We start from the raw sequence: 24,895 nt of genomic DNA on the forward strand, positions 1-24,895 counted from the left end.
CTTAGAATTCAGGGAACACTATTTCAAGCATTTTCATCGGTTATTGTCCGACCGCGTCTCCGCGTTCATGTAAACCTAGCCTTTTATTAACGAGATACGCATTTCCTATGGAGCCATGCCTAGGTATGGTTACATACATACATACATACGTTCTGTTGCAAGTTCACGTAATGGCCATGACAAGAGCAGCTCCATATACATACACCCGTATTCATAGTCCTTCCTTGAGGAACAAGGATTCCTTGTTCATGAAACGTAAAATGATAACAAGGAATCCTTTTTCTCAAGGAAGGACTATGAATACAGGTGTTAGCCCCTTATTCACACCCAAATAACTTGATTTTTTTTTGTAATTGTTGGTGTTTGATAGTAAGTTCTTGACGTTCGATAGTCAATAGCTCAGTTTTTATTAATACAACAAATTCGATTACGGAATACAACTGACGTCAGCCCCTCATTGCACAACGAAAAAATAAATATCACTACTTTACAAAAGAAAATGCATGCAAAAGGGGTGTATAAGCTTTTTGAAAGACTCTACTGGTGCGAGACAGACAACACTTCCTACCATGCTATCTCTTTCTCTCTCTCCGGAAAGCCGACCATACACCTAGCCATGCGAGTATCGTTCCAGCCATGGAGACTAGAGTACAGGAGTCCAATCTCCAAGGCGGAGAGGCAGAAAAGGCGTCCGCGAAACTCCGAAGTTTAATAGTGCACGGTTTTATCACCAGCGTCACTCCGGACGTTCTGATCCTATAAATATAGTAATACAGTGATACAGTGACCAAAATTATAATAATTATAATAAACGTAAATATGTGCTGCATCATGGAGACTATTATATTTAATATACATATAGCTATCGGTCCAGAGTGACGACGACGCTGCTGTAGCGGAACCCTTATTTCTCATGATTTCGCGGACACATCTTCAATACAGAGATTGGACTCCTGTACTCTAATCTCCATGGTTCCAGCACTAGTTCAGTAATCATGAGAGACAAGAATGTAACTATTATAAGTCTTACTGACGGTGTAGGCACTCCGCATCTAAAAGGTTGACCTGAAAATGGCAGTTGGCGACATTGAAGGGGAGGCTTTCATATATTCCTCTTTATTGCACACCCCGCACAACCCGATCTCCGAGATTGCAGCTCTTTGTTGCACATTGGCCTCCGGCACCAGTCTTCGAGATTGCAGCACTTTCAATACGGTTACGTCGTGTTCCATGGCAAAGTGATAGGAGTGCCCAGAGTTGTGTAGAAGACCGTGGTCTTACTTCTTGTGTATGGCACACCTGAATACACAGTGGTTAGCACCGTCATTGTGGGTTGTGCAGTGCAATCGCCTCTGGTGGCAAATATCGGAAATAGCATACTGACAGACTGCCTCAGCAATCACCGTGTTTGACGTGGGACTTGATCCTTCCTTTTTCTACATCCCATGGATGTAAACATGGCCAGTTGCTATTTTACACTGTAGCGACAATTTCACATACACATTCCACTGATTCATGTGCGCAAGCGATGCGCGCGCGTGTGGGTATGTGTACGTGCATGGCGTGCGTGCGCGTGTGTACACGCACGCACGCGACATCGTCGCACTCTACCGCGAGTGACCGCGGGCGAGCAACCACGAGCTCTATTCTGTAGTAGATCCGGAGTTTCCCCATTCCTATCCTTATTTTCGCTCTATAAAATCGAGGCTACTTCATCGTACTGCAAATGTTGTGGCTTCGTACTAAACAATCGCTTCCAACCCTATATGGGATTCTGATTAGGAAAACCACAAAAATGTGTAAATGTAATGTGCCTAAATGTTTCGTAGGTTAGATAGATCAATTCGGTCCCTTTAAACCCGTTCGGATTACTAACATTTGTGATTTTGCAGTACTAATAAACTATAATGTGATAGACGCTGTTACGTTGCCACAAATTGAGTTGATTGATCGGCATCGCGCCACAATTTTATATTGACAGTTTCAGAGTGGCAATAATGATGCACAGTGCTGTTTGTAATCAAGATTAAACTCACTTTGATTGTTTAAATGATTTTTTCACGTAGCTTTAAAAGACTACTTTGAGAAGAAAAAGCAATCTGCAATACTGGAAGTGCCACTGCTTTCCCAGATACCAGATGCCATAATCGTTTGGCATTATACAGCCAAACGTCGTTTGATGTCAAAAAAATTAGAGTTTTTGGAAAATTATGCATAACAGTAATATTAAAGTTACTTTCAAAGACGGTAACCTTCTGCTTGGTTAACGAGAAGTAAGCATCTGAGAAGAATATACAAGCTTATAATCAGGTGACTTGGTTACGCTCAATTGGTGGAAATCCACCCATGTCTCGAACTTGTGAATCTGTTACACAAGGGGTGAAAAGTTATTTCTCAATAGAAAATACTGGACGTCGAGCTGTTTGCCTCATCAGGTTTTTAATTCGGTAAGATATTCTTCACATTCTGTGACTTCTCGGTAATCGTACGTTGCGTGATACTAATAATAAAGGCCAATAATTCTAGGTATTATTGTGGAAGTCCTAATGCTGAAGGAAAGTATCTCGCAGTACACAAACGTCCGCATAGACGAAGAGCCGTATATTAGGCTCAACAATGGATCAGATGGTAAAGTATTCATTTTAAACATGTATAAAGTAACTGGTAATACATCTTCTGGAGTCAGAACAGGAAATGTTCCATTCTTCTGAGCCCTACTGATTGTCTCTCCCTCCCTGAAATATTTGAGAAATTTTTAAAAAGAGATTTCGATTCAATGATCTAAAGACGATATCAAAGCCACCTTAGTGCACTAATAGTTATCCATTATTTGCATTGTTACAGCTTATGTAACAGAAACATCAGGTGCCACGGAAGCTTTGAATTACAAACATACCATTTATGAAGTTTATTTTGTGACTCCTATACTCTGCATCCATTGTAAGTATTGTCACGTTCACAGAAAGCTGCAGCTAGTTTAAAATATCAAATGATTATTCGGTCAACTACTCTCAACTGTCTCATTCTCTATATTCAAGGTAACGATTATATTTGGGGGACCGGAAAGGTGGGAGTCAAATGTAAAGGTAATTTACAATGTGATATTTCGATATATTGTTTACAACCCTGCATAAATTCGCGAAAAATAAGCATACGATCCTATTTTAGTCGTCTCATCCAAATCTAAATGTCGATCATTTTTTCTAGTTCACATAGGCACATAATTGTGGGATAATGAATATCAAACCGTAGAGTGCATGGCAATAGTCAGTTTAGAACTTGTATCATATCTCTGAATGTGTACCAATGGTGTACCTATGCATCCTAAAGAACTGACATTCTTTCACCTTATCTTATGTTGTCTCTTATGGTTACACTATGGCTGCGTACCTATGACAGCTTTAGAGTTCTGCAAGCATCACATATGTATTTATCATTTTATCTTTATTTATTATGTAATTGCGAGCAGAGGGTCCATTAAGATATGGCTATTGAGTCATATTTTGAGCTAGCTTGTAAACAATTCTTACAATGCCTTTTCATTGCACGTTTGTATCATTATTTGAAAGGCTGACCCTACAGCCCTGATTTTCTCTTTTCCCTCATCAATAGCAATAACCATCATTTAGATCAATAGGAAAGCCAAATTAATAAAAAAAAAACACCTCAATCACCCCTCATAAACTCCTAGAATACAGCCCAGAACAATCTCAAGTTGCCGAAGATGATTTTGAGCCACTTTTCAGACATTATAAACTAAGCCACCTAAAATTGACAAACGACGCCTTGAGTGATCATAAGAATGTACCGTGTGGAAAACATTTGAATTGTCGTCAGTCGAGTTAAAGAATACAGGGATACCTAGATGAACATTAGCATTGTTGCAAGTAATGAAAATTTCATCCTGGGGAACTCACATTCAAGGACATTACACGACTTATCAAAGTTCATCTGCTCTGAATTTTACGTACCGTAATTATTGTGGTATAGAATTATTACTACATCAGGTAGGCTACTGACCAGGGAATTCTGGAAAACCTGGGAATGTCACGAAATTCTGAAAATCTGGAATAGTCGGGGAAATGTCAGAGATTTTTGTAGAAAGTCGGGGAATCGTTTAATATATTTTTTTTTCATACAAATGCATCCCACAATTTCTTTAAACTTTAAATAAATTAGATCGAAGTCAAATTTTTTTTATCATTGCTGGAAGGTTCTCTTCAAACTTTGAATATTCTTAAATACTACCCTACAGACGATTGTGCGCGTCGCCTAAATGGGACAGTGTGACCCAAGTGACAGTTCGTAGGTCATTAAACAAGAAATATATGAAAAATACATATATTTTTATCAATTTGCTAGAAACAATTTATCGGAATTGGTCAGGGGAAGTTAAGATTTTTGTCTGGAAAACCTGGAAAAGTTGGGGAATTTTGTGATTGAGATTTAGTGGCCACCCCGTACGTTCAAAATTAGGGTGAATACGCAACACCCTTCTGAGTGCACATGCAGAAATTCTTTCTGTGACAATTAATTTTTTCTCCCTAGTCGATTACGTTGGTAATCGAGAATTTCAGCCCGCAACATGCCGTCCGAGAGGTAAGGAGCGACGCGCTGAAATTTCCCATTGCCAAAGTAACTGTCGATGGAAAAATCTTAGTTGTCGCAGGATCAATTTCCGTACGTGTACCTAGATATTCTTCGATGAGGTCTCTTAAAACTAGCCAACGGAACGTACACGATAGAATGGTGCAGGTCACACCCACAGGCCACACCGCATTTTCCCAATGGAGACAGGCGAAAATCGACTGATCTGAAATCAAATTACCTTAAACTGCTTTCACCGATTGTGTTTACGAGATCAACTCTCATCTTTGTCAAAACTTCGACTCTGGCTTGTTTCAACAGTTTTCAAAGCCTTACCTCAAATCCGTTGTAGATTAAAAAATTAGATTTTTAAGACTAGACTGATCAAACTGTATGTATGATTGTACAGTAATTGTTCATCCATGCTTTGGGCTTCCGGCTAACTTGTTTTCGGTCCGAAACAAAATGCGAGTTCGATTACTACATATATGAATTATGTGATATACTCCTGTCCTCATGTCACCTGCATGGCCAGTCATTGGCACATAATTCGTATAGAACGGAGCCAGATATGAGATAAGAGATGACCAACGTCTTAAAAAACCCGGTTCACGAAATTAAACTGAACTACGTCATTGCGTGGAGCAATGTGAATAGAGTAGTAGCACATTACCTACTTTACTACTACATTAGCTATTACTCTATTCACAATTGATCCATGCAAGGACGTTGTTCAGTTTAATTTTGTGAACCGGGTTGTTGGGGGCGTTGGTCATCTCGGTCATCTCTCAACTCATCCCTGATGGAGCTCGCATTTCGCTTCGGACCGAAAACAAGTTAGCTGGAATTTCAAGGCATTAAAAGCATGTAGCACCCCTCCCTCTACCGACCGAGCAAACTCATCCTTTTTCTTCCTATATTGAATAAACAAACTAACAAAAAGTGTTCAAATTTCAACGGTCCCAACCAGAAAACATTTCAACCAAGGAACGCTTAGCCGTGCACCCAGGTGATCGTGAGAGCATCTTTTTTTTTACCAAATTATTGTAATTCCTAATTTTCGTCTAGCGATTTCGATGTTGCATGAAAACAGTCTCACGATGGCTCATTTTACTCCTCATTCTTTCCGAAATTGCGGAAAGTATCTCAACTATACACTTATCGGCCCCTGAAATGTGGGGTTAGTGGACACGTGACAAAAAACCACACATTTTATTTTTGACGATTTCCGGATTATGAGTAATTGTCCTGAATACCGATACGAAAGAGCGACGCACCGTCGAAATTTGAACCCTTTCCGTTCGTTTCTTTATTTAATATAGGTAAATAGAGTGAGTTTGATGTGTCGGTAAGGGTAGGAGTTCTACATAGTCGCAAAGGGTGCCCTAGTCGATTTTGACGTTATCGTATATATCTCCAAATATCGGAGTCCAGGTATCTCAAAAGCGAGAAAGGGCTCAACAGCCCCATTCTATTTACATTTCTGAAAAAAAAACACTCCAACGCATTTTCATTCGATGAAGAAATACCATGGTTTCTACCAAATGGCAATTGTAAATTCCTAGAATTCATACCATTTGTCACCCCTTCAATGGACATCACTGTCCGTACACGTTTTGTTGTGCGACACTGCGGTGTACTCCGACGTTCCGTTATCCCGTAGTTACTGAAAAATATCTGGTCATTATTTTCTTGTGATTATGCTCAATATTTTTATTCATTAAGCATTTATTCTAGCGAGGCAATTGGATCGGAACTGTAACGCGTTGCTACGTGATTTGGCTGCACATGTAAATATATACGTGTACAGGTGCATAAAGACTGGCATAAATTTAGGGGAAGCACAACTACCTTGGTGTGCACATATTTGATCGCTGATGATGAAAAAGCACGGATGTGAGAAAGGAACTTTGCAGTATTCTGTAATTATCGACTTGACCTAACATGAAATAAGTAGGTGAAGCCGAGGAAACTGGCGCATTATCTTGTTGACAGAACCACGCCGTGTGCGGCCGCTGATCGAAATGCTCCTACGGTTCACGTATTACGTGCTACCATTCGGGCATCGTCGTGTCGCCTTTATCTAATCGGCTTTTTACGTTATAACTGACGCTGCTTGCTACGCACCTCATGGAATTATCATACTTTATCCGTCTTTTGATTGGTTTAACAATTACAAGGGGAATTGCACTTGCTGCGTAGCGAAAGGAACCAGTTGAAAAAGCTGTAAACGAATGTCATTCAGTCATCCTTCCCACGTTTCCCTCCTATCCCAGCCTTGCTACCAGCTGGGCACGATTATACCCGAGCACGAGGCGACACTGACCGAGTCGCACGTTCTTGTTGTGTGATCGGCCGGCTGTCTATTGACTGAAGTTTTCGAACCGGCCGGTCTAGTTAAGGCCGTCTCGTCCTACACTGCGAGCCGTCGTTTTCGATTCTGTCGTGCCTGTACGCGCTTTTCATTCGCGCTCGAACATCTGTAACCCCTACACCGCTTATTTCGTGTGCACACGCGTTGTTCCATCCTCGACGCCATTCTATGCGTATGCATGTACAAGCATCCGCATACATACCTAGGTGGGCTGAAGTGAACGCAAACTCCCCTTCCCTCCATCCAATTCCATCCAACCTCGCATCTCTCCGCCTGTCCATCCTGCCTGCCCTGCTCGTTGCGTTTATACTCCCTGGTTCTCGCATTCCCACTTCTATCAGTCCCTTCTTCCTCTCTCTGTCCCGTGTCTCTCGCCTCTGTTGGATATCAAACGCCCTCGGCCACGCGACTGGTTACCACTCAGCGCCTGTATAAATTTCGACATGATGAGCTGTTGAACTGTACGAATTTACACAAGAATCCTGCGCGGGTGTTACTATCCTTGATCTGTCTTTTACCGTGCATCTCTTTGGTTCTGTTATTATTCCTGAGACATAAAATTAATGTCGGACTCACCTCGAACGATAGACATGTTCGTATTATGCATATATATATATATATTCGTGTGCATGCCTGTACGCGGTTCACACATTGATTATAAATGTACATAATACGGCTTACACGGAATCGCCACGGAGCACCACGAACGTATGTAAAATTATACAAGAACCGCTCTCCCCCTTAATAAGGCAAGGAATGGAATACACATCAGTGCACACGATATTCTATAAAATAACTCACAAGCGGAAAAATAGAACTTTCAAGGAATCTATATCGAAGTCATTGTAACAACGGCAGTAACGACAGCAAGACCTGACAGTATAAATTGCCATCGAAAAAATTCCAACGATATACATACATATACTGCGATAACAGTCAAATATTGCCGATATTTGGCAAGGTCCGACGGAATGATGATCGTTGGGCGACACAAGTGAAGTGTGAGAAGGAAGTGCAAAATTATTAATCAACGCCTGGTTATACACACTCACCCATGTATACTTGGAGGAAACAATTGGTGTCGGATGCAAGTGTTGAATTGTGTCCATTTCCAGGAAGATTTTTCGTACGATGATACATACTTCTGAGCATAACGTTTGCTTGTATTGCGGAAGTATTTCCAAATGATTTATTCAGTTAAACAGCCACGATGATAGTGCACCAAAAGAGTATTATCTTTATTTCATCCGGTGTAAGGTAAATTTCTCCATTGAATCACGCATAACTAGACTATTTGCCAAATGTTGACGGAAATTCAATCGATACTTATATTCATGCCAATTAACGACAAGAACTGTCTTCGTCGCTCTTACGATTCGTGTAGCATTGCGTTGATGAAATGAAAAACATGAAAAATATGAAAAGCAATAAAGGCACCTAAGTTGAGTTTCGCGATGAACCAAGTCAAAGGCACAACTGTCACCCAGTCGCATTCCGGGACTGTGACAAATGCATGCAATGAGGATGGTAACAACGATCAGGATGACGACGACGAAGACGGTAATAATCTGGCAAACAGCAGTCCTAGTCTCTTGGTGAACGAACTCAAGTCCACACCGGTAAGGTCCAGGCTTCTTACGGTTGATGCAGACAATTATATGTTGCGTCAAGGTCCTAGGGACCATCATCTAGGTAGTGATACAATTATTGAGAATGGTGGCAACCTAAAAATATGTTCACGAATGTTCGGCAACTCAAATGGTGAGAATGTGCTGAATAAATCGTTATACTCCCATGGATATGCCAATCTTAAGCTGTCTCCAACCACTAGAAACCCACAAATTGAGTCAGAGTCCTTGCCGACCTACGACGTCCAGGCGTGTTATGCCACGACATGTTTTAATTCTGGAGATGGTGATAAAGATGACAAGGCAAATACTGTTACTAACACAGCTACCCAGTTCAATAGTCATAACGATGAAATCCCGTTTGTCCTACCTGGTTCAGGTAGAGTCAGCTGTGCTCGCCCTCTGTCTTTTCACCGTGTTGTATGCTGGTGCAATAGTTTAGAGGATGTGTCGAAAGCGCAATGCCGAAAAATGGACAATGACGAATCAGATGTGTCGATAAAGGGATCGAGAACGTTGGACTATCCTAGTGCTAGTAATAACAGTAATATCAGCAGTAATAATAGCATTAAAGGTAGCGGTGCAGTGCGTAGTCATACTTCAATTAATAACAGTTGCAATAAAAAGGGACTATTCAAGGTATCCGCTAATGTGACAAATCTTTGTTGTTGTATGTGCGGTTCTTTGTGCCCAACAGAGTGCCACGCATGTTTTCACCTTGTCTGCGCCGAGTACAACGAACAACATCTATGTCAATGGATAGACAAGGATCCAGCACGTTCTGGCACTACGTATGATAAGGAAAAGGTACGTGTACTACCTTGAAGTGCAATTTTGATCTTTCTCATTCAGGCTTGTAGTGTTGACGAAGCTTACTCGCAAATTTACTTTCTGTTGTAGCCGGTCAACGAGTGGACTGCCTCAAATGTGGTTGAATGGATGTCAGCCTTGAACCTTTATCGTTACGCAGACGTCTTCAAGTCCAAGGATATCAAAGGAAGTGACTTGTTCCACTTGGACCGGGATAAGCTTGTGGTAAGCAGCAATCGGCCCTTTTCAAAATTTTACTAATCTCATGTCTCATACTGACGAATTTACTGCAAACTGCGAAAGTATTTTGTATTATGTACTATGAACTTCCCTTTTTAGAATATGGGAATAAAAGATGAGTTTCACCAGAAGAATATATTGCTGTGTATCGAAGAATTGTGTCATTCTGTACCTCAAAATTCAACTCCGACTGCTAATATACAACAAACGACGCCCGGAGAAACGACCCAGAATACCCTAGGTGCGACATCACCCTCAACGATAACACAAAGCGGAATTCGTCATTCCCTCGTACCTCGTAGCTTCAGTGTCCTCGAAAGATGTGTCAAATGTAATAAATATCTGCGTGGACTGCTGCATCAAGGCTTCTTTTGTCAAGGTACATAAATTTTTAATTTTCATGAGACCTACGTTTTGATATAATTTAACAATCATCTCTGAAATAATCATGTTGACATTTTCCAATTCATATGTGCTGCAGGCATCTACATACATAGGTGATTTCTGACCGATTCAAGGCCACTGGTATCATCTGCCACAATCTATTTAACCAGCGTAGCAGATGACATGGGTTACCTGAATTCGGTCGGAATCCACCACTGTATTTTACTGAATACAGTCTGGGACAGCTGTGGAATAAATAATTGTGAAATATTTTCCCCCACAGCGTGTGGACTGGTTGCTCACAGAACATGTTCTGCTACTGGGTTACCATCTGATTGCTTACCACCGGACAGTGATTCTCACCTTACCAACTTCAATACAGGTGACCAAATGTTTCTAACCTCATAGATTTAGTGCCGAACACCTACGTTTGCATATCTATAACAACCATCCACCCGGCTTTTCTTTTTCAGTCTTTGGTCTAGCATTGTGCTCACAATTTGATACAACAACGCACACAGCACCGATCTTGGTCGAGAGGTGCACCCATGTACTTGAGGATCATGCTTTAACTGACAATACTCTGGATTTATACAAAGTTTATCAAAGTACACCTCCTAACGAGCAAATGCTTGAACTTCGCCAAAAGATAATTGACGGTGAGAATTTATCTACTTACGAATCTGTACATTCTGTATCAATAAGTACACGTAAAGTAGCAGAACTTACTAACGGTTGGCTTTATCGTTCGCATGGTTTGGAATTGTACAGTTGTAACTAAAGTGGTGGGTAGTCCACTACCACACGTAGCCAGAAGAACAGGGGACGGTACTAGCCGCTGTACGGTCAATAACGAAGTATTAGTATAAATAGTAACTATCTCTTATAGGATGGCAAATTGTAGCCAAACCTATGCTAATATCTTACAAAGTTTGCCACGGCCTATCGCTGTTCGCATTGACAGTCATTGGCGGTTTCGATAAACATAACAGCACTGCTTGTGGTGATTGGTGACATGCGCTTAACTCTTCAATCTGATGCACGTAAAGAATATGATTAACATATACTTCATGCCATGCCATGTTTTGGCATTTTCAGATGGATACACGCGTGTGCGTGCATCAATTTTTCATCCAATGATATCTCAAGAATGAATGAACGCATTTGGATGATTTTGGTTTCATTCAACGGGGCTTTTTTCAACTCGAAACTGATTAGATTTTGGATCCATTTGGTCCAGTAGTTTTCGAAATATTAGATTAAAAAAAAAAATCAGCTATGGAATATTTCATTCATTAATGTTTACGAGGAGGCATACGACAATGTCACAAAGCTGTTCATAACGTGAAGTTAGAACCGAGTCCCATACAAATATCTCAAAAGACGGTTTCTAAAAATGTATCCAAAATTGCTATTATTGAAGACTTGAAAGAACCTCGTTACAACGGAGGGTTTACCTCAACTAGATCTTGAAGTTTATACAACTAGTACAAAGATCAAATGAGGCATTGTTTCTCAACTTCTTATTTCGGTCTCACAAAGCTAATTCTGTCAGTTATTCCGCGTCATCAACACGATTATTCAATATTTCACATGACAGAATATTGGAAGCTGATATAGTCGATACGAAATTTTGAACATTGTAATTTAATCTTATTGTAAATAAGCTAGTAAACATGTGTGTACATAATATTACATTTTTTCACAGATGTGAGCAATGTAAATCTGTCAAACTACAGTCCTCAGTGCGTCGCAAGTTCACTTAAGAAATTTTTGCGAGAACTACCAGATCCTGTAATACCCGTACAGTGGTATGATACTTTTTTGGAAGCTTCCAGTGAGTATTTACTTTGATATATGCTTCTGGTTAAAGAGTAAGGCAGTCTTAGGTGAAGGTATAGCCAAATAAGTTTTGTCTAAACATAATTTGCATACGCCTACTCCTTGTCAATTTTGATTTCTACTTGCGAAGAAACAAATTAAATGTATAGTTATTTAATTATGACTTGTAATACGTATGAATCCACCAGAAAATCGGGACAGAGGTCATATTGTTGGGTGGGGGTAAGAAATTAGTAAAACCGAAAGTCAGAATGGCCAGAATTCTGAATTTAATAAACTCGAATAACTAATATGAGAGAACAGATACTATCAAAAATTTTAAGTCCCGAATAGTGCCCAATAAAAAGCTGCAGTTTACCTAAAATGTATTTAGTAGAGGGCTCTATTATCCGAACCCACTTACTTCAGAAAACGTTAATCCAAGAATTCAGAGATGCAGAATTTAATAATGTATAGAGTCAATATTCTAGAGAACGAATTTGTAGAAAGTTACATATTCTCAATGGTCCAAATATTATAAAAATAAAAGTTAGAACTTCATCATCTAGAAACGGCGGAAATCAGATATCCAGAATGTAGAAGGGTCATTATTCAGAATTGTAAAATTTAGAAAGATCAGTATTCCGAAAGTAACCGTATATATGGCTTACCCCCAGAATTTCACATTCTGAGTCTATCCAACAAATCTATTTTGACTTATAAAATGTTTTATATACAGAATCATACAAATTTTTTACTCAATACTTAACAAAGAAGAAAGAACGCAATGCAAATGGACAATTTTGAGTTGTTGAAGCTGTTGGGTTAAGGGCGTTGCCTAGCTAGAAAGCGCGGGCTACTCCGCTTCCCGCGTTAACCGTGGCGAGAGAGAGAGTAAAGAAACAAGTGAGACGGAGCAGCCGAGCTGTCGCCGGAGTGGGGCGGGTGACGCGGGCTAGCCTCTTCCACCCCATCACGGGCATTCGGTTTCAAATACTTTTAAACAGCCCAGTGTGTCGTGCTCGGTATGATGCAGCACCTGATGAATAATAGAAAAAAAAAAGTAGACTCCTTTCAGATTCCACTTGAAAAATTTACTAGTAATACAGAATTTAATAAGGAACCCGAAACAATTTTTTTTATAATTCAAAAACTTGTCATTAATGAGGTAAAAATCGTAAAACATTTGAATTGTTTATAAAAATTGGGGTTTTCAATAATGTTTAACATTACATTTTTTTTTATGAAAGCTTATTCGTTCACCTTCCGAGTGCACTGTAAATGATGTCTTCACGTCAAATAGAACCGGATATATGCGCGCTCTTTTTGCATCAAAATTGAATGATTGTCTTGTAACTTTCGAAAACAAACATAATTCGGACGAACACCAAAATGCGTATCGATTCTTTTTACCTTTATTTCATGTGAAAAAGAGTATGAATAGATTGAAAAAATACCAGGTAATTTTTTGATTGACGTGACGTAGAATTCCCCATACGTATGTTGATATAGATATACATTCTTAATATTTTAACGAAAATTATATTCACCGGCGTCCGTATTTCTACGCAATGCAATCACGTGACTAATAATAGTCTAATAGCCGGTATTCATAGTCAGGTTCGATTTGCAGGACTGTCTTGAGTCAGCTCAAAGCATAGCTTGATCGGCTGAGAGCTGTTCCTAATACAGTCTCGAAAATAATATGTAACTATTTATGAATACCGGCCAGACGTCGTCACAGGTCGTTTCAAAATGAAAATTGCAACGAATAGCTGTTAGCAAATTCATGATATAACAACGAAAATATCATTAATCTCCTAGGTCTCACCACGTGGAGATTGCTATCAAACAGAGACCCACCCAACCCGTCCCTATCTCCCAACCATGACCGGGTTTGCACCAAACAAATACAAAATGATAAAAAATAATATAAAATGATGAAAGTGAAATCAAACTCGTTTAAACTTAATAAACATAATCACGAAATCTGTATGAAAAGGATCTCATAGAAATTAAATTGAAACAGTATAAGTGAAACTTGACAGTAATCTTGATCGAGAAAATTGATATCATAACAAGACATCGAGCATTGTATACATTATATGGCTAAATAAATTCTATAGAAAGCGCAAACTATGGAAAGTAGTACGTCATTGTTGCAAAAATTAATTATCAGTTATCATCTATTTAAAGTAAAATGTACGCTTCTTTTTTTGTAGAGCATTCAATTTCCTACAAATATCTGTCTTTCGATTTTTTTCACGACGCTTTGTTAGCTAGTTATAAAAACTAGAAGAAGCAAACATTTATCCTATGTTATTCTTATGGAAAATCGAAAAGTGCTATGCGCCACCCCTTAATATTAATATTAAAATCTTAAATTTCAACTAGTGTCTTTGTATACCTGAATGAAACTTTTGAACCTGTTTCGAAAGGAAAAAAAAAAATTTTTTTTTCAGAATCACCCTATACACGCAGTTCGGTGAGACTGCAGTAAGTATTCCTGGAATGAATAATCAGATATATAATTATAACGATATGACCAGCAAATTTTTGGCATAGTAATACATATAACTAACTAAGCATAAATCACAGAAGTATTACACGTAAGCTATGTACAAAGCTATTGTATTTATGTACATATGTATATATATTTATATTAGTTTTTTGTCGTCTGTCGGTCGTGAATTTACTGTTTCTTACGCGCGGCCTTCTGGGCTTCGATGATTTGAGAGGGGGTTCGCGGATTGAAAGTTGTCGGGCGCGCCTAGAATCTACGATCTCGGGTAACAAACAAAAGTGAAACAAATCTGCTAATTTATTCTCCATTTTTTCGGTCCAGAATTTATCGTCACGTTTTATTTTATCAAAAATCAATCCCTTTGGCGTCCAAACTATAAAATAGCACCACTTCCTATTCGTAATGTGTAGAAGACCTTGGACCTGATACATGTAATTATGAGAAAGCTCTAACTTGCCTTTTCCACCGATTATTTGCGTCTCAAATATTTATTCTGTATCCCAAAAATCTATCGAGCGAGCGTAGCGAGTGAGCAAAATTTTTAAATGTTCAAGCGAAATCCCACAAAAAGTACTGATATCCCCAAAAAGCACCTCTGGTGCAAAAACCTTTCGCCAAGTATATTAATGTGACAGCTACTCACAAAACAGCCACTTACAAAACTGTCATCAAATCAGATACTACTGCCAAGTATAATTTATTTAGAAACTAATGATGATTTTGATATACTATAACAAATGATGACAAAAAAAAAAAAAATTGAAATCAAAATTGAAATTGAAAATAACAATGAATTTTATTGAAAAAAAAAAAAATTGGAGGTAGTGGTACTTGGCGGGCCTTTTGAAAACAAGCACAAGAAAATACAAGTCGAGCTATATCAATGTTGTTGTAATGGCAATATAAACATGGGCTCACCAAGTACCTCGTACTCTAATTTTTTTTTTTTTTTTAATCAAAAAATTTTTTTTTTTTGCAATTTCAATTTTGATTTCAATTTTTTTTTTTTTTTTTGTCCTCATTAGTTATAGTATATCAAAATCATCATTAGTTTCCAAAATAAACTATATTTGGCAGTAGTATCTGATTTGATGACAGTTTTGTAGGTGGCTGTTTGGTAAGTAATGTGTGCATGTATGATTACCCCAGAATTACGTCAAGTTTATTTCTAAAAACAAAACGCGCGTATTTTAGTGGCCTAATACGTACGCGCCGTATTTACTTTGTATGGTAAATTTTTCCAGATACCTTGTAACTTTACCTTGGATACTTAGCTAGTCACAATAAGTGATAAGAATATTCCTTATGATCGACAAAGTGTAAACACTAATGCAAATTGCCGAATAGTGATTTCGATCATTTAACCTGAACACATAACAAATTGATGACATATTTTAGCGACTAATGCAAACCGGGCTAGTACCACACGTCACAATGCATTCCAGTTTATATTTTCGTATGTATAAAAGACTTGAGAATGAATCTATACTGCTAGAATGAACAGCAATATCGGCTCTTGACAGTACCTTCTTACAATTAGATTAAAGCCCTGCGATTGTTCGTACTCAAGTGTTTGAATCTCCAAGTCGGAGAGAATGCGACATCAATCATATAAATAAGTTGATTTACCTCATTTTTTCCTGAAATTTAGCCAAAATCTTTTTGCCGGGTCGTTTCTTCTTCTTCAAAGACAGGTTCCTTCTCTTCTTAGCCATCGCGGGAATAAATACTGGTTCGAAAGAATAAAAAACACGGTAGAAAAACACAAGCAAATATAAAAGCGCGGAACACTACCCACGTGCCGAGCGACGAGGATTCGAACGAGGGGAATTGTAATGGGTAGTAACACTGTCCGCTGTGTCTCACTTCAAAGATAACGTACTTTCAAGTACGTTTTTCGCAAATCTGAAAGTGAAATCGAAAATTCGGCACAACAGGCGACACAGATCTATTCTTTATCTTCAAAATGACCCCCTAAGAACCTAATTATCTTCAAAAATGAGGAAATGAGAAGGAAAATCGTGAGTCTCTGTTCGCGCGCGCTCTTCGAGGCATAGGCAACGCCCTTAAACCTTTAGAGTGTGGCAAACGATGTGCCTGTTTTTATCTGCTGACTTATAAACTTATATTTCTTGGCTTCTTATATGACAAGAGTTATTGACTCTTCTGATATATTACGATTCTTCATTCTGGCGATTCTGATATACTGCAATTCTATATTCTGAACCTTCTATGAAATTAGTATTCGGAGTTCTAACCGTTCTGATTCTTGATCCTTCGCTTTTATGAATTCGAATAGATGGATATTCTACTTTATGATCCATCTGAAGATTATTTATTTATGTTTGTGAGCAATCGCATTTGCCTCATTCTGCTAATGGCCATACCGAATTTTCACCAGTTGTGTATTCTAAATTCTTTAACTTCAAATTTCGATACTTTTATATTCTATTTCTATTATTTGTGGCTTAATGAAGAATCACCACTTTGTTCTTTCGTAATTGTGAGTTTTCGATATATTTATGTTCGGTATTCTGACCATTCTTATTTTTACTCGCACCCCATATTGTTTTATCTTACTTTTTTTACAAGCTGCACATACTGAGCTATACTGACACTGGAAAATGTGCCAACGATTTACTTTTGTGCAGAAACAGCATTCTCAGAGACATAACTTCTTTGCAAATTGATTGGTATCTATATCGTCGTCTTACTCTGTTATGCGTGCCGATGTCAAGGTATCGGATAGCATTGGCAAAAAGTCACTCTATGAAAGTTATAACGTCACATTCATGTAAATTCTCATAAAATGAAATTGAATTGGAATAAAATGGAATATTAGGTTAGTGTCACCTTAGAAATGGGTCAAAAAAGATCAGGATACCAACAGTGGTCACTGGCAGCCATCTCTCACAGCGTGGAGCAAGCATGCTATTTGTAGTTTACAGGCATCAATATTTCCTTCGTCGCAGCATCTATTTTGGATGCACACCTAACCAAACCAATGCCACCTGTTATGTGTACCGAACCCAATGAATTTTATGACTGTTACAGAACTTCGAAATGATGAACAGTGTACCAAGTGCCTTTTCAAATTAGTCGATGAACTTCCGGAACATCACAAGAGCACGCTTCGTCATCTAATGCTACACTTCTGTCGTATATGTCGATTACAACATGCCCGAGGCTACAGAGAACCACCGACAATTCTCATTCAAGTTCTTTGTCACATATTTCTACGTCCGCCATGGGAGCGCATCATGTGAGTATAAGAAAAATTAATCTATTCACCTGATGCCATCAGAGGGTTCAGAGTATTGAATACCATCCGTTTCACTTACGGGTGGTGCGCTTTCCAGTCGGATTTAGGGATTAAAATTTGGATTCATGTGCATGTGATGTTTTCATAAAAACACTAATCGTTTTTGGGTTCTAGAATAATTCTTTGTTTGTGCTCTATAACACACTGATGTCAAACAGCCAAATGGATGCTCCTTAAATTAATGCCATTGTAAATTTCTGTGTAAAAATTAATTCTCTAAAACTACTCGGGACACTTTTGTTCGGGGTTGAAATAAACACACTTTGGAAGTTTCGTCGAAATTAAAGATGTTGACGTTCAACTATCGACCAATCTGACATAGAATGACCTCGAATCATTTCTATGTGCTTCCGTGAAAAAAGATGATTTACATGTGATATTGCAAATACCTCTAGCATTCTCAAGATGTTTGCCCGGAAGTAAAGATATGTAACTGTTCTATTTCCATTTTTTTATATTAAGTATTTGTTTAGGTGTAGAAAACAGAAGTACTACGAAAAAAACGACATGTTTCACTGCCAAGAAGCTAACGCTCCTGTATGCAGGCTTGATTTACTTACAGTTCACGTATTGCCAACTGTGCTAACCAAGTTGAACATTCCGATGAGATTATTATATACTTTTAATATTTAAGATTTGGATAATTTAAGCATTTCCTTAACTGATAATAGCACCATAGATGTCCTATCACATTCCAATGTGTTCAATTGTACTTCCAGTCAAGTCGTTCATAATACGGAAGCCCACATTCGCATTATGGAGTTATTGTTGCTTCACGGGGACTGGGGTGAAAAACTACCAGAATTCGCGAGTGCACCCCAATTACCTCCCCGCAAGGTATCAAGGCCACAGTTTCCTGTTGTCGATCAATTTTCTACAATTATGATGAACGATGACGATTGCTGTATGACTGGTAACGAAAAGTCGTTAACCGATAGCAATGGCAAAGATCAGGTTCAACCGCAACAGCAGCAGCATCGGTAAACATTTTTGACTGGTCCAATCTGATACAATTGTTTTCCTCGCTAAAGCGGAATATCCGGGTATTCAATGTTTGCTCAATACTACTCATTTTGTACAATTAGGCCTCGCAATCTTCAGGAAGCCGAATGGTACTGGGGCGACATAACGAGAGACGAAGTCAACGAACGACTGACAGACTCACCGGACGGCACATTTTTAGTACGCAATGCCTCGTCAAACGATGGGGAATACACGCTCACACTGCGGAAGGGTGGAGCAAACAAGCTCATCAAGATTTGTCACCGCAACGGCAAATATGGTTTCTCGGAGCCTTTCAATTTTCAATCAGTAGTCGAATTAGTCGACCATTATCGAAACTGCTCCTTAGCTCAATACAACTCGACATTGAACATTAAACTTCTCTACCCTGTATCAAGGTTTCAACAGGTGCGTAAGGCCAACGGTGCATTCATTTATCCGGCATTACGAATGAAATATACAGTATCCCAAATGTTGCTTAGTAAAATTTAATAAGAACTGAAATGCATGATGTTCAGTGGATACTCGTTAAACTTGAATAGAAAAACGGACAAACAATCATTTTTACCATTTATTGACTAGATTTACTACGGTTAGATTTATATTATTCTTAATATGCTTGATGACAGGACGACGATATTGGTGGCATGACGGACATGAAAAATGTGATCCAAAAATTTATCGAACTGGATAGAGAGTTAAGCCAGGCGATGAAACAACACGAAGATTGCTCAGAATTGTACTTACGGACGTCACATGAAGTGCAACTCAAACGACAGGCTCTAGATGCATTCACGGAAGCCATAAAAATGTTTGAGGATCAAATGAGGCTGCAGGAAAGATTTCAAAAGGAAGCTCAACCCCATGAAATTATGACGTGAGTAATAACCATATGTGTAACTTGATACTTGAACTGGCACACAATGTACACTTGTCACAAAAATTGACAGCCCGCCTGTTTTTCTGTGAAAAAATCGTGTTATTTCAAAGTACCATAACTTTGCGGAAAATGTAGGTAGACCGTTGAGTAACAATGCATTTTAAACCTTGAAAAGTCTACCTTAAATCACGTTGCCAACATCTGATCTACATCTAATCATTTCGAATTATTTTTGACGTGACAACGTCTTATAAATCGATGAACACCGGCTGCACGCACGAAAAAGTGTCACGTTCCGCCTGAGCCTGAGCGTGCAAGCGAGAGCGCGGAACAAGCGATAGAGAGGCACGATCGGCCCAAGCGTCGGCTTGTATACATGTGTCTCTCTTCTCGCGTGACGTCAGAGCTAGCAATTCGAATAGTTCTGCTATTTGAACGCCGCCACGCGAGCTTCTTTGAGAACTTACGTGTTTTGTGTTTATTTCTAAAATTTAATAAGATTTATTTCATTTCCTTCATAATTTTCAGTCGGATTTCATTTTTATCACCTCAATTAACTGTTTTTCTCAAAACAGCGGCATAATTTAAGTAAAAAAAATATTTGAAATAACGAGTGTAAATAAATGTTAATTTATCGAAAAATTATAATTTTCAATTAACTCCTTCTTTGTATTATACAAAATAATGATAATTCAGTGATGATAATTCAATTCAATTCATAAAAGTATGCAATTTTTCATCAAGGTTTCTTTATGACGTTATCACTTAGAACTATCGTCCGTAAACCGACTTTACGGACAACCATTTTTTCCATTATTAACGAAGTTAAACTATTTCGAAGCAAGTTGTAACAAATTGGTTTGGTTCGACTTCTAAGTACTGTTCAGGATGAGAATTTTTTTTATTTTCTTTCCTCTGAATGTTGAAAAGCTTAGGAATTTTCCTTATAAAATCCTTTTTTATAAAACGTGCATCAAAAGTCCCTTTTTTGCTGCCTGTGAAGCCTGTGAGAAGTAGTGCGTTTTATAAGGGTATGGGCTGCGCATGCACACATGATCGACTATAGTCACTTTTATACCCACTAGTTACTTTTTTGCACGCTTCACAGGCACCAGAGGGACGCTTTCTGTACTCTTTACAAACAGTAGTATGTGACACTCGTGTGAAGAAGCAAACTATTAACAAAAGTTACAAAGTCAGCAGCATTCGGCTTCAGCTTGTGCAGCCAACTTCGTAACTTTTGTCAAATGTCCGCTTTCTTGCACTAGTATTACAAAGTTCTATTTCGAAACTTTCTCTACGGTTTTTCTTTGTCGAGTTATAGGGTATCGAACAAACTATAACAGACCATGCAGTTTTCCTTTCAAGTTTGATTTCGCCCAAAAAACGACTTTGTAAATCTATCAATTGAAATTTGAAGTTTGATTCAAAACAGCTTGCATAATAACTGTGATCTGGTTGGCCCGTCATACAATTTTGAAGATTAAAGGATTTCATTTTTAACACTTCCGCTAAGATTTTTTTTACCTTATCTAATCTTAAACATGATCGAGTGCTTTTAATTCACCTGCGGCAACACGAACAGCAGTTGTCCAATGTCACGTAAACTCTTTAAGCTAGCCAAGCAAGCCAGCTCCAGAAGCCCCTGTGGTAGAGCTGGGATAACCAATAGTAATAAATCATAAGCTACAAGCCTATTTTTGTTTCTGCCACAGAGTGAAATGATTAAACTTTACCATCAGGCAGGCCAGTCTAGTTTGCAACTCCTTCTCCAATATACTCTTATACAGAATTGCATTGGTACGTCAACAGGTTGTATTTTGAAAATGATAATAATTTCATATGTACAAGAGGATGTGCTTAAATTTGGCCTTTTGCACATCTTTGCAAAAGTCGATTGATATTATTTGCTACAATTATACCCTGTTTAAGTTTTCAAAAAGTTCCGGCCCAGCTCCGCTGAAGTTCTAGTCAAGTAGTCAAACGTGAATAGTGAAATAAGTTTGAATGTAATCTACATTTACAGCCTGACTACAAATGCTGAGGTATTGAAGCAGCGGCTGATATCTTTGGAAGAAAGCAAAGAGCAACTGGATGATAGCTTGCAGCAACAAATTGCATACCATAGAACTCTGGAGCGTGAAATGCACCAACTTAAACCAGAAGTAATTCAACTCAAACGGCAGAAAGAGAAACATCAATTGTAAGTGCAATATCTTAGACATCTGTCTTCCCTACATGTTATACAAACATAAAATCTGTGAAAACATAGAGTCAGGATCACAATGATCCTCTCCTACTTGAACTACCTTTATCACTTGGTGTTAATGAAGACTATGGTCATTTCCTCCTACAGATGGTTAAAGAAGAACGGTATGAAACAGCAACGAATCAATCAGCTGGCATCCAATTATTCATTGGCAAATGCAGCCGTCGTCGAAGATTTACAGGAGTCAGACTTGGAGGTGCACGCAGATGAGAAAACGTGGTTGTTTCCTGAAATGACGCGAACCAATGCCGATCATTTCTTGGCTGGTAAACCAGATGGGACGTTCCTTGTTCGAAGATCCACCACCGGACAATACGCTCTATCTATCATGTGAATAACTTGCCGTCATGTTTCTTTTTTCCCTTTTGTTATTCATGGTAGCGATATTTATTGCCAATTTATCAGTATCATGTTAATACTTGTAAAACATTTTCAGGTGCAACGGCACGGTGAATCATTGCATAATATATGCCACCGAACGAGGATTTGGATTTGCTGAACCCTACAATATTCATGAATCATTGAAACATCTTGTACTGCACTATGCTCAGAATTCTCTTGAGGAACACAATGAAAGTTTAAAGACGACGCTGGTCTACCCAGTGTTCGCTCCGCCAACTGCCCTGAGTCGGCTTCAAGCACACATGCAGGTATAAAGTCATACACTGTATCTCGATTGGCCTTTTTACGGTGAACGTAGAGGGTGTAAACTATGACTATGAGATATCAATTTACGACAAACATGTATGGCAAATGAAACACGCTGTTTGGTTTTGTTTATTGTGATTGCCAATGCCCGGTCAAGTCCACAGACTTGAATTTGCTGTACCTAATTCAACTGCGGAATTTTTGTACTTGAAGCGATGGACCTAGCTACGTCCGTCGACATTTAATAGAACAACAATCTGAACTATTTTCTGTACGACTATCCAACAAAACTGATCTGCGCGAGTTTTCACTTTTGTTATATTAACAATAGCGCAGAATTACGCACCTTTCAGGTGCAGGGAAATCTGCCCCCAGTAAAATGTCATACGTATGATGCGAAGCAAACTGATTACCTTGTACATATTCGGCGAAATTTTGAACCTGTACGAAACTGCGCTGTTTGACAGTGTGTGCCGAAGTCCCGAAATCGTGATCCTTAGCTTATCACAGCTTCATTGAATGCTCAAAGACTGTTGAATTACGAAATAATGGTGTATACTTGTATGCCAAACTACTCGGTGTTATCAATAAACCCATTTTGTTTATTAGTGAAACATATTGACACGGCTGCCCGAATGATCGATAGACTTCTTTTCATTTTGCCCAATTGTCAACTATATATATATATATATATATATAGGTATGTTTTGGGCAAAATTGGGTAAAATGAAAAGAAGACTAGCGATCATTCGGGCAGCCGTGTCAATATGTAATTTTTTTGTACAAGATCAATTCGATCTTCACGTATAAAAAAATTAATGGGTAATTCAAATATCTATAGCCCATGATGAATGATAAGTTAGACACCTAAGTAGGGTATGGTATGACAGACTATAATATGTAGATGGAATCTTCTGAGAGTGTGATTAATAGCGTTGGATACTCTAGAGCCCAACATGAGCTCTTACCAAAGTGTCGCAAGGCCCATGCGACAACTCCAGTCGGTGTGCCACCTCTGTTCTTCTTTTCTTTCTTCTATCTCATCTATAAAGAATATGTTATATTTATTACATCTAACTCGTACATGCCCCATCAATCAAGAGATGCCAATCTTGTTGGACGAATTATGTTGGAGAATTTTGTGCCCACAGAGCGGTCAGTGGTCGTAAGATTGTGCCAGCTATATACGAATACCTATGCATAGGTATAATGAGTTGATTCGTTCATTGTTTTTCACCCTGTTTACCAGTATGGATTTATAGTGTGTATAGTTGATGAGAGATATTTATCTTAAAAAGAATAATTGCGCGACTGTATCTGTTGAATGACAAACGCTATTTGATTTTATCTAGTTTTTAATAACCTCTGTACAGGAGAACCAAGATTTTCTAAACTAATTCCCCACCTTAAAAATTATGTGCATGATCTGAATTGTCAGAAAGGAATCCCGTGTAGCCAGAGCATCCATTCAACTCTCTTGTGGCTGATTCAATCAAGGATTGATTATTTCCAAACTGACAATAAAAGCGTATTGATATTACTTGGTTTTCGAAAATACTATAATTGGTGTATATAAATGATGTGCCAACAATGAGTGGACCATCCAGACGTTTCAATGGCAAGGTGGCGCGATTTAAATATTAATCGTCACTGCAGTGCCTCTTTTTAATTATCAAAGCTTGTCGTTGATTGACACCAATGGAAATGATGCCAATGTCGATCCGTTTATCAAAATGAAACTGGCTGTAAGAATACAATATGCATTTTCTTCCACCCAAGTCTGCCATATCTTGGTCATCCTGTGCAGTAAACAATAGCAATCGTAAGCTACGCACTGAATTGTAAAAATGTTACGATATGCGAATTATTGTGTATTTCACTTCTTCATTTGTGTATTTCATCAATTACTAAAAAAATATGCGAGCAACGAGGCAGAAATGATTTAAAAATGACTTGAGCTTGAGCTAACACCACTTGAAACAGGACTCTTACGTAGGCTAAGGAGACACGCTATATATTGGTTAGGGCAAAGGATTGGGTTTCTATAGCTTCATTGTCTTGATAGAAAAGATCCTCACGTTATGTATATAATTTATATGTATAAATATACACATGAAAAAGTAATCAAGGGATATGCAAAGTAAGTGCAACAATCTGATGAAGTAAACAAGACATAATACCGTGTGCTTAATCACAATGAATTGTGTATAAAAAGTATATTTAAATATTCGTATTCATACGAATATTATGTTTAACATGATTATATTATGATAATATGTGAGGATTTTCGGAATTGGAGTAGCATTGTTTTTCTACATGAAAACACGGCCGTTGAAAAATCCATCCAGTGTGGGCATATGGTGTTATTTCACTCATTGGAAGGCTAACAATATCACACCAGTTTGA

The 24,895-nt window shown here is 38.4% G+C and overlaps 1 protein-coding gene and 1 long non-coding RNA gene across 5 annotated transcripts; one reads left to right on the plus strand and one right to left on the minus strand.

Moving 5' to 3' along the window:
* The first annotated feature begins 1,614 nt into the window (after nucleotides 1-1,614).
* On the plus strand, nucleotides 1,615-23,094 carry LOC124183956 (phosphatidylinositol 3-kinase regulatory subunit alpha). Of its 4 annotated transcripts, XM_046573184.1 has the most exons (17): nucleotides 1,615-2,447; nucleotides 2,527-2,628; nucleotides 2,845-2,940; nucleotides 3,039-3,086; nucleotides 9,287-9,396; nucleotides 9,490-9,624; nucleotides 9,739-10,018; nucleotides 10,307-10,405; nucleotides 10,497-10,682; nucleotides 11,732-11,860; nucleotides 17,423-17,630; nucleotides 18,410-18,670; nucleotides 18,776-19,100; nucleotides 19,322-19,569; nucleotides 21,599-21,775; nucleotides 21,929-22,171; nucleotides 22,278-23,094. In XM_046573184.1, exons 2-17 carry the CDS (start codon nucleotides 2,547-2,549, stop codon nucleotides 22,495-22,497), a joined length of 2,847 nt encoding a protein of 948 aa, XP_046429140.1. In that variant the 5' UTR covers nucleotides 1,615-2,447; nucleotides 2,527-2,546; the 3' UTR covers nucleotides 22,498-23,094. The 4 variants fall into 4 exon arrangements, 3 of the variants coding, with proteins under 3 accessions (XP_046429140.1, XP_046429138.1, XP_046429139.1); XM_046573182.1 differs by lacking the exons at nucleotides 1,615-2,447; nucleotides 2,527-2,628; nucleotides 2,845-2,940; nucleotides 3,039-3,086 and having other exon boundaries at nucleotides 7,018-9,396; XR_006871093.1 differs by lacking the exons at nucleotides 1,615-2,447; nucleotides 2,527-2,628; nucleotides 2,845-2,940; ... (1 more) ...; nucleotides 21,929-22,171; nucleotides 22,278-23,094 and adding an exon at nucleotides 21,288-21,372 and having other exon boundaries at nucleotides 7,018-9,396; nucleotides 21,599-21,646.
* On the minus strand, nucleotides 3,689-6,989 carry LOC124183959. Its single transcript, XR_006871094.1, has 3 exons — nucleotides 6,715-6,989; nucleotides 6,162-6,253; nucleotides 3,689-4,813 (listed from the first exon to the last, which is right to left on the minus strand). It is a non-coding gene; the product is annotated as an uncharacterized LOC124183959 (long non-coding RNA).
* Nucleotides 23,095-24,895: the final 1,801 nt, after the last annotated feature.

Source organism: Neodiprion fabricii, chromosome 5, assembly GCF_021155785.1.
Source record: "Neodiprion fabricii isolate iyNeoFabr1 chromosome 5, iyNeoFabr1.1, whole genome shotgun sequence".
Classification (NCBI taxonomy): domain Eukaryota; kingdom Metazoa; phylum Arthropoda; class Insecta; order Hymenoptera; family Diprionidae; genus Neodiprion; species Neodiprion fabricii.

Bases quoted from the DNA above. Each gene is read 5' to 3' on its own strand.
- LOC124183956 (XM_046573182.1), top strand. From the start codon at position 8,416: ATGAACCAAGTCAAAGGCACAACTGTCACCCAGTCGCATTCCGGGACT. The intron at 10,683-11,731 runs GTGAGAATTTAT...ATTTTTTCACAG, and splicing joins TCGCCAAAAGATAATTGACG to ATGTGAGCAATGTAAATCTG. The intron at 18,671-18,775 runs GTAAACATTTTT...TTGTACAATTAG, and splicing joins CCGCAACAGCAGCAGCATCG to GCCTCGCAATCTTCAGGAAG.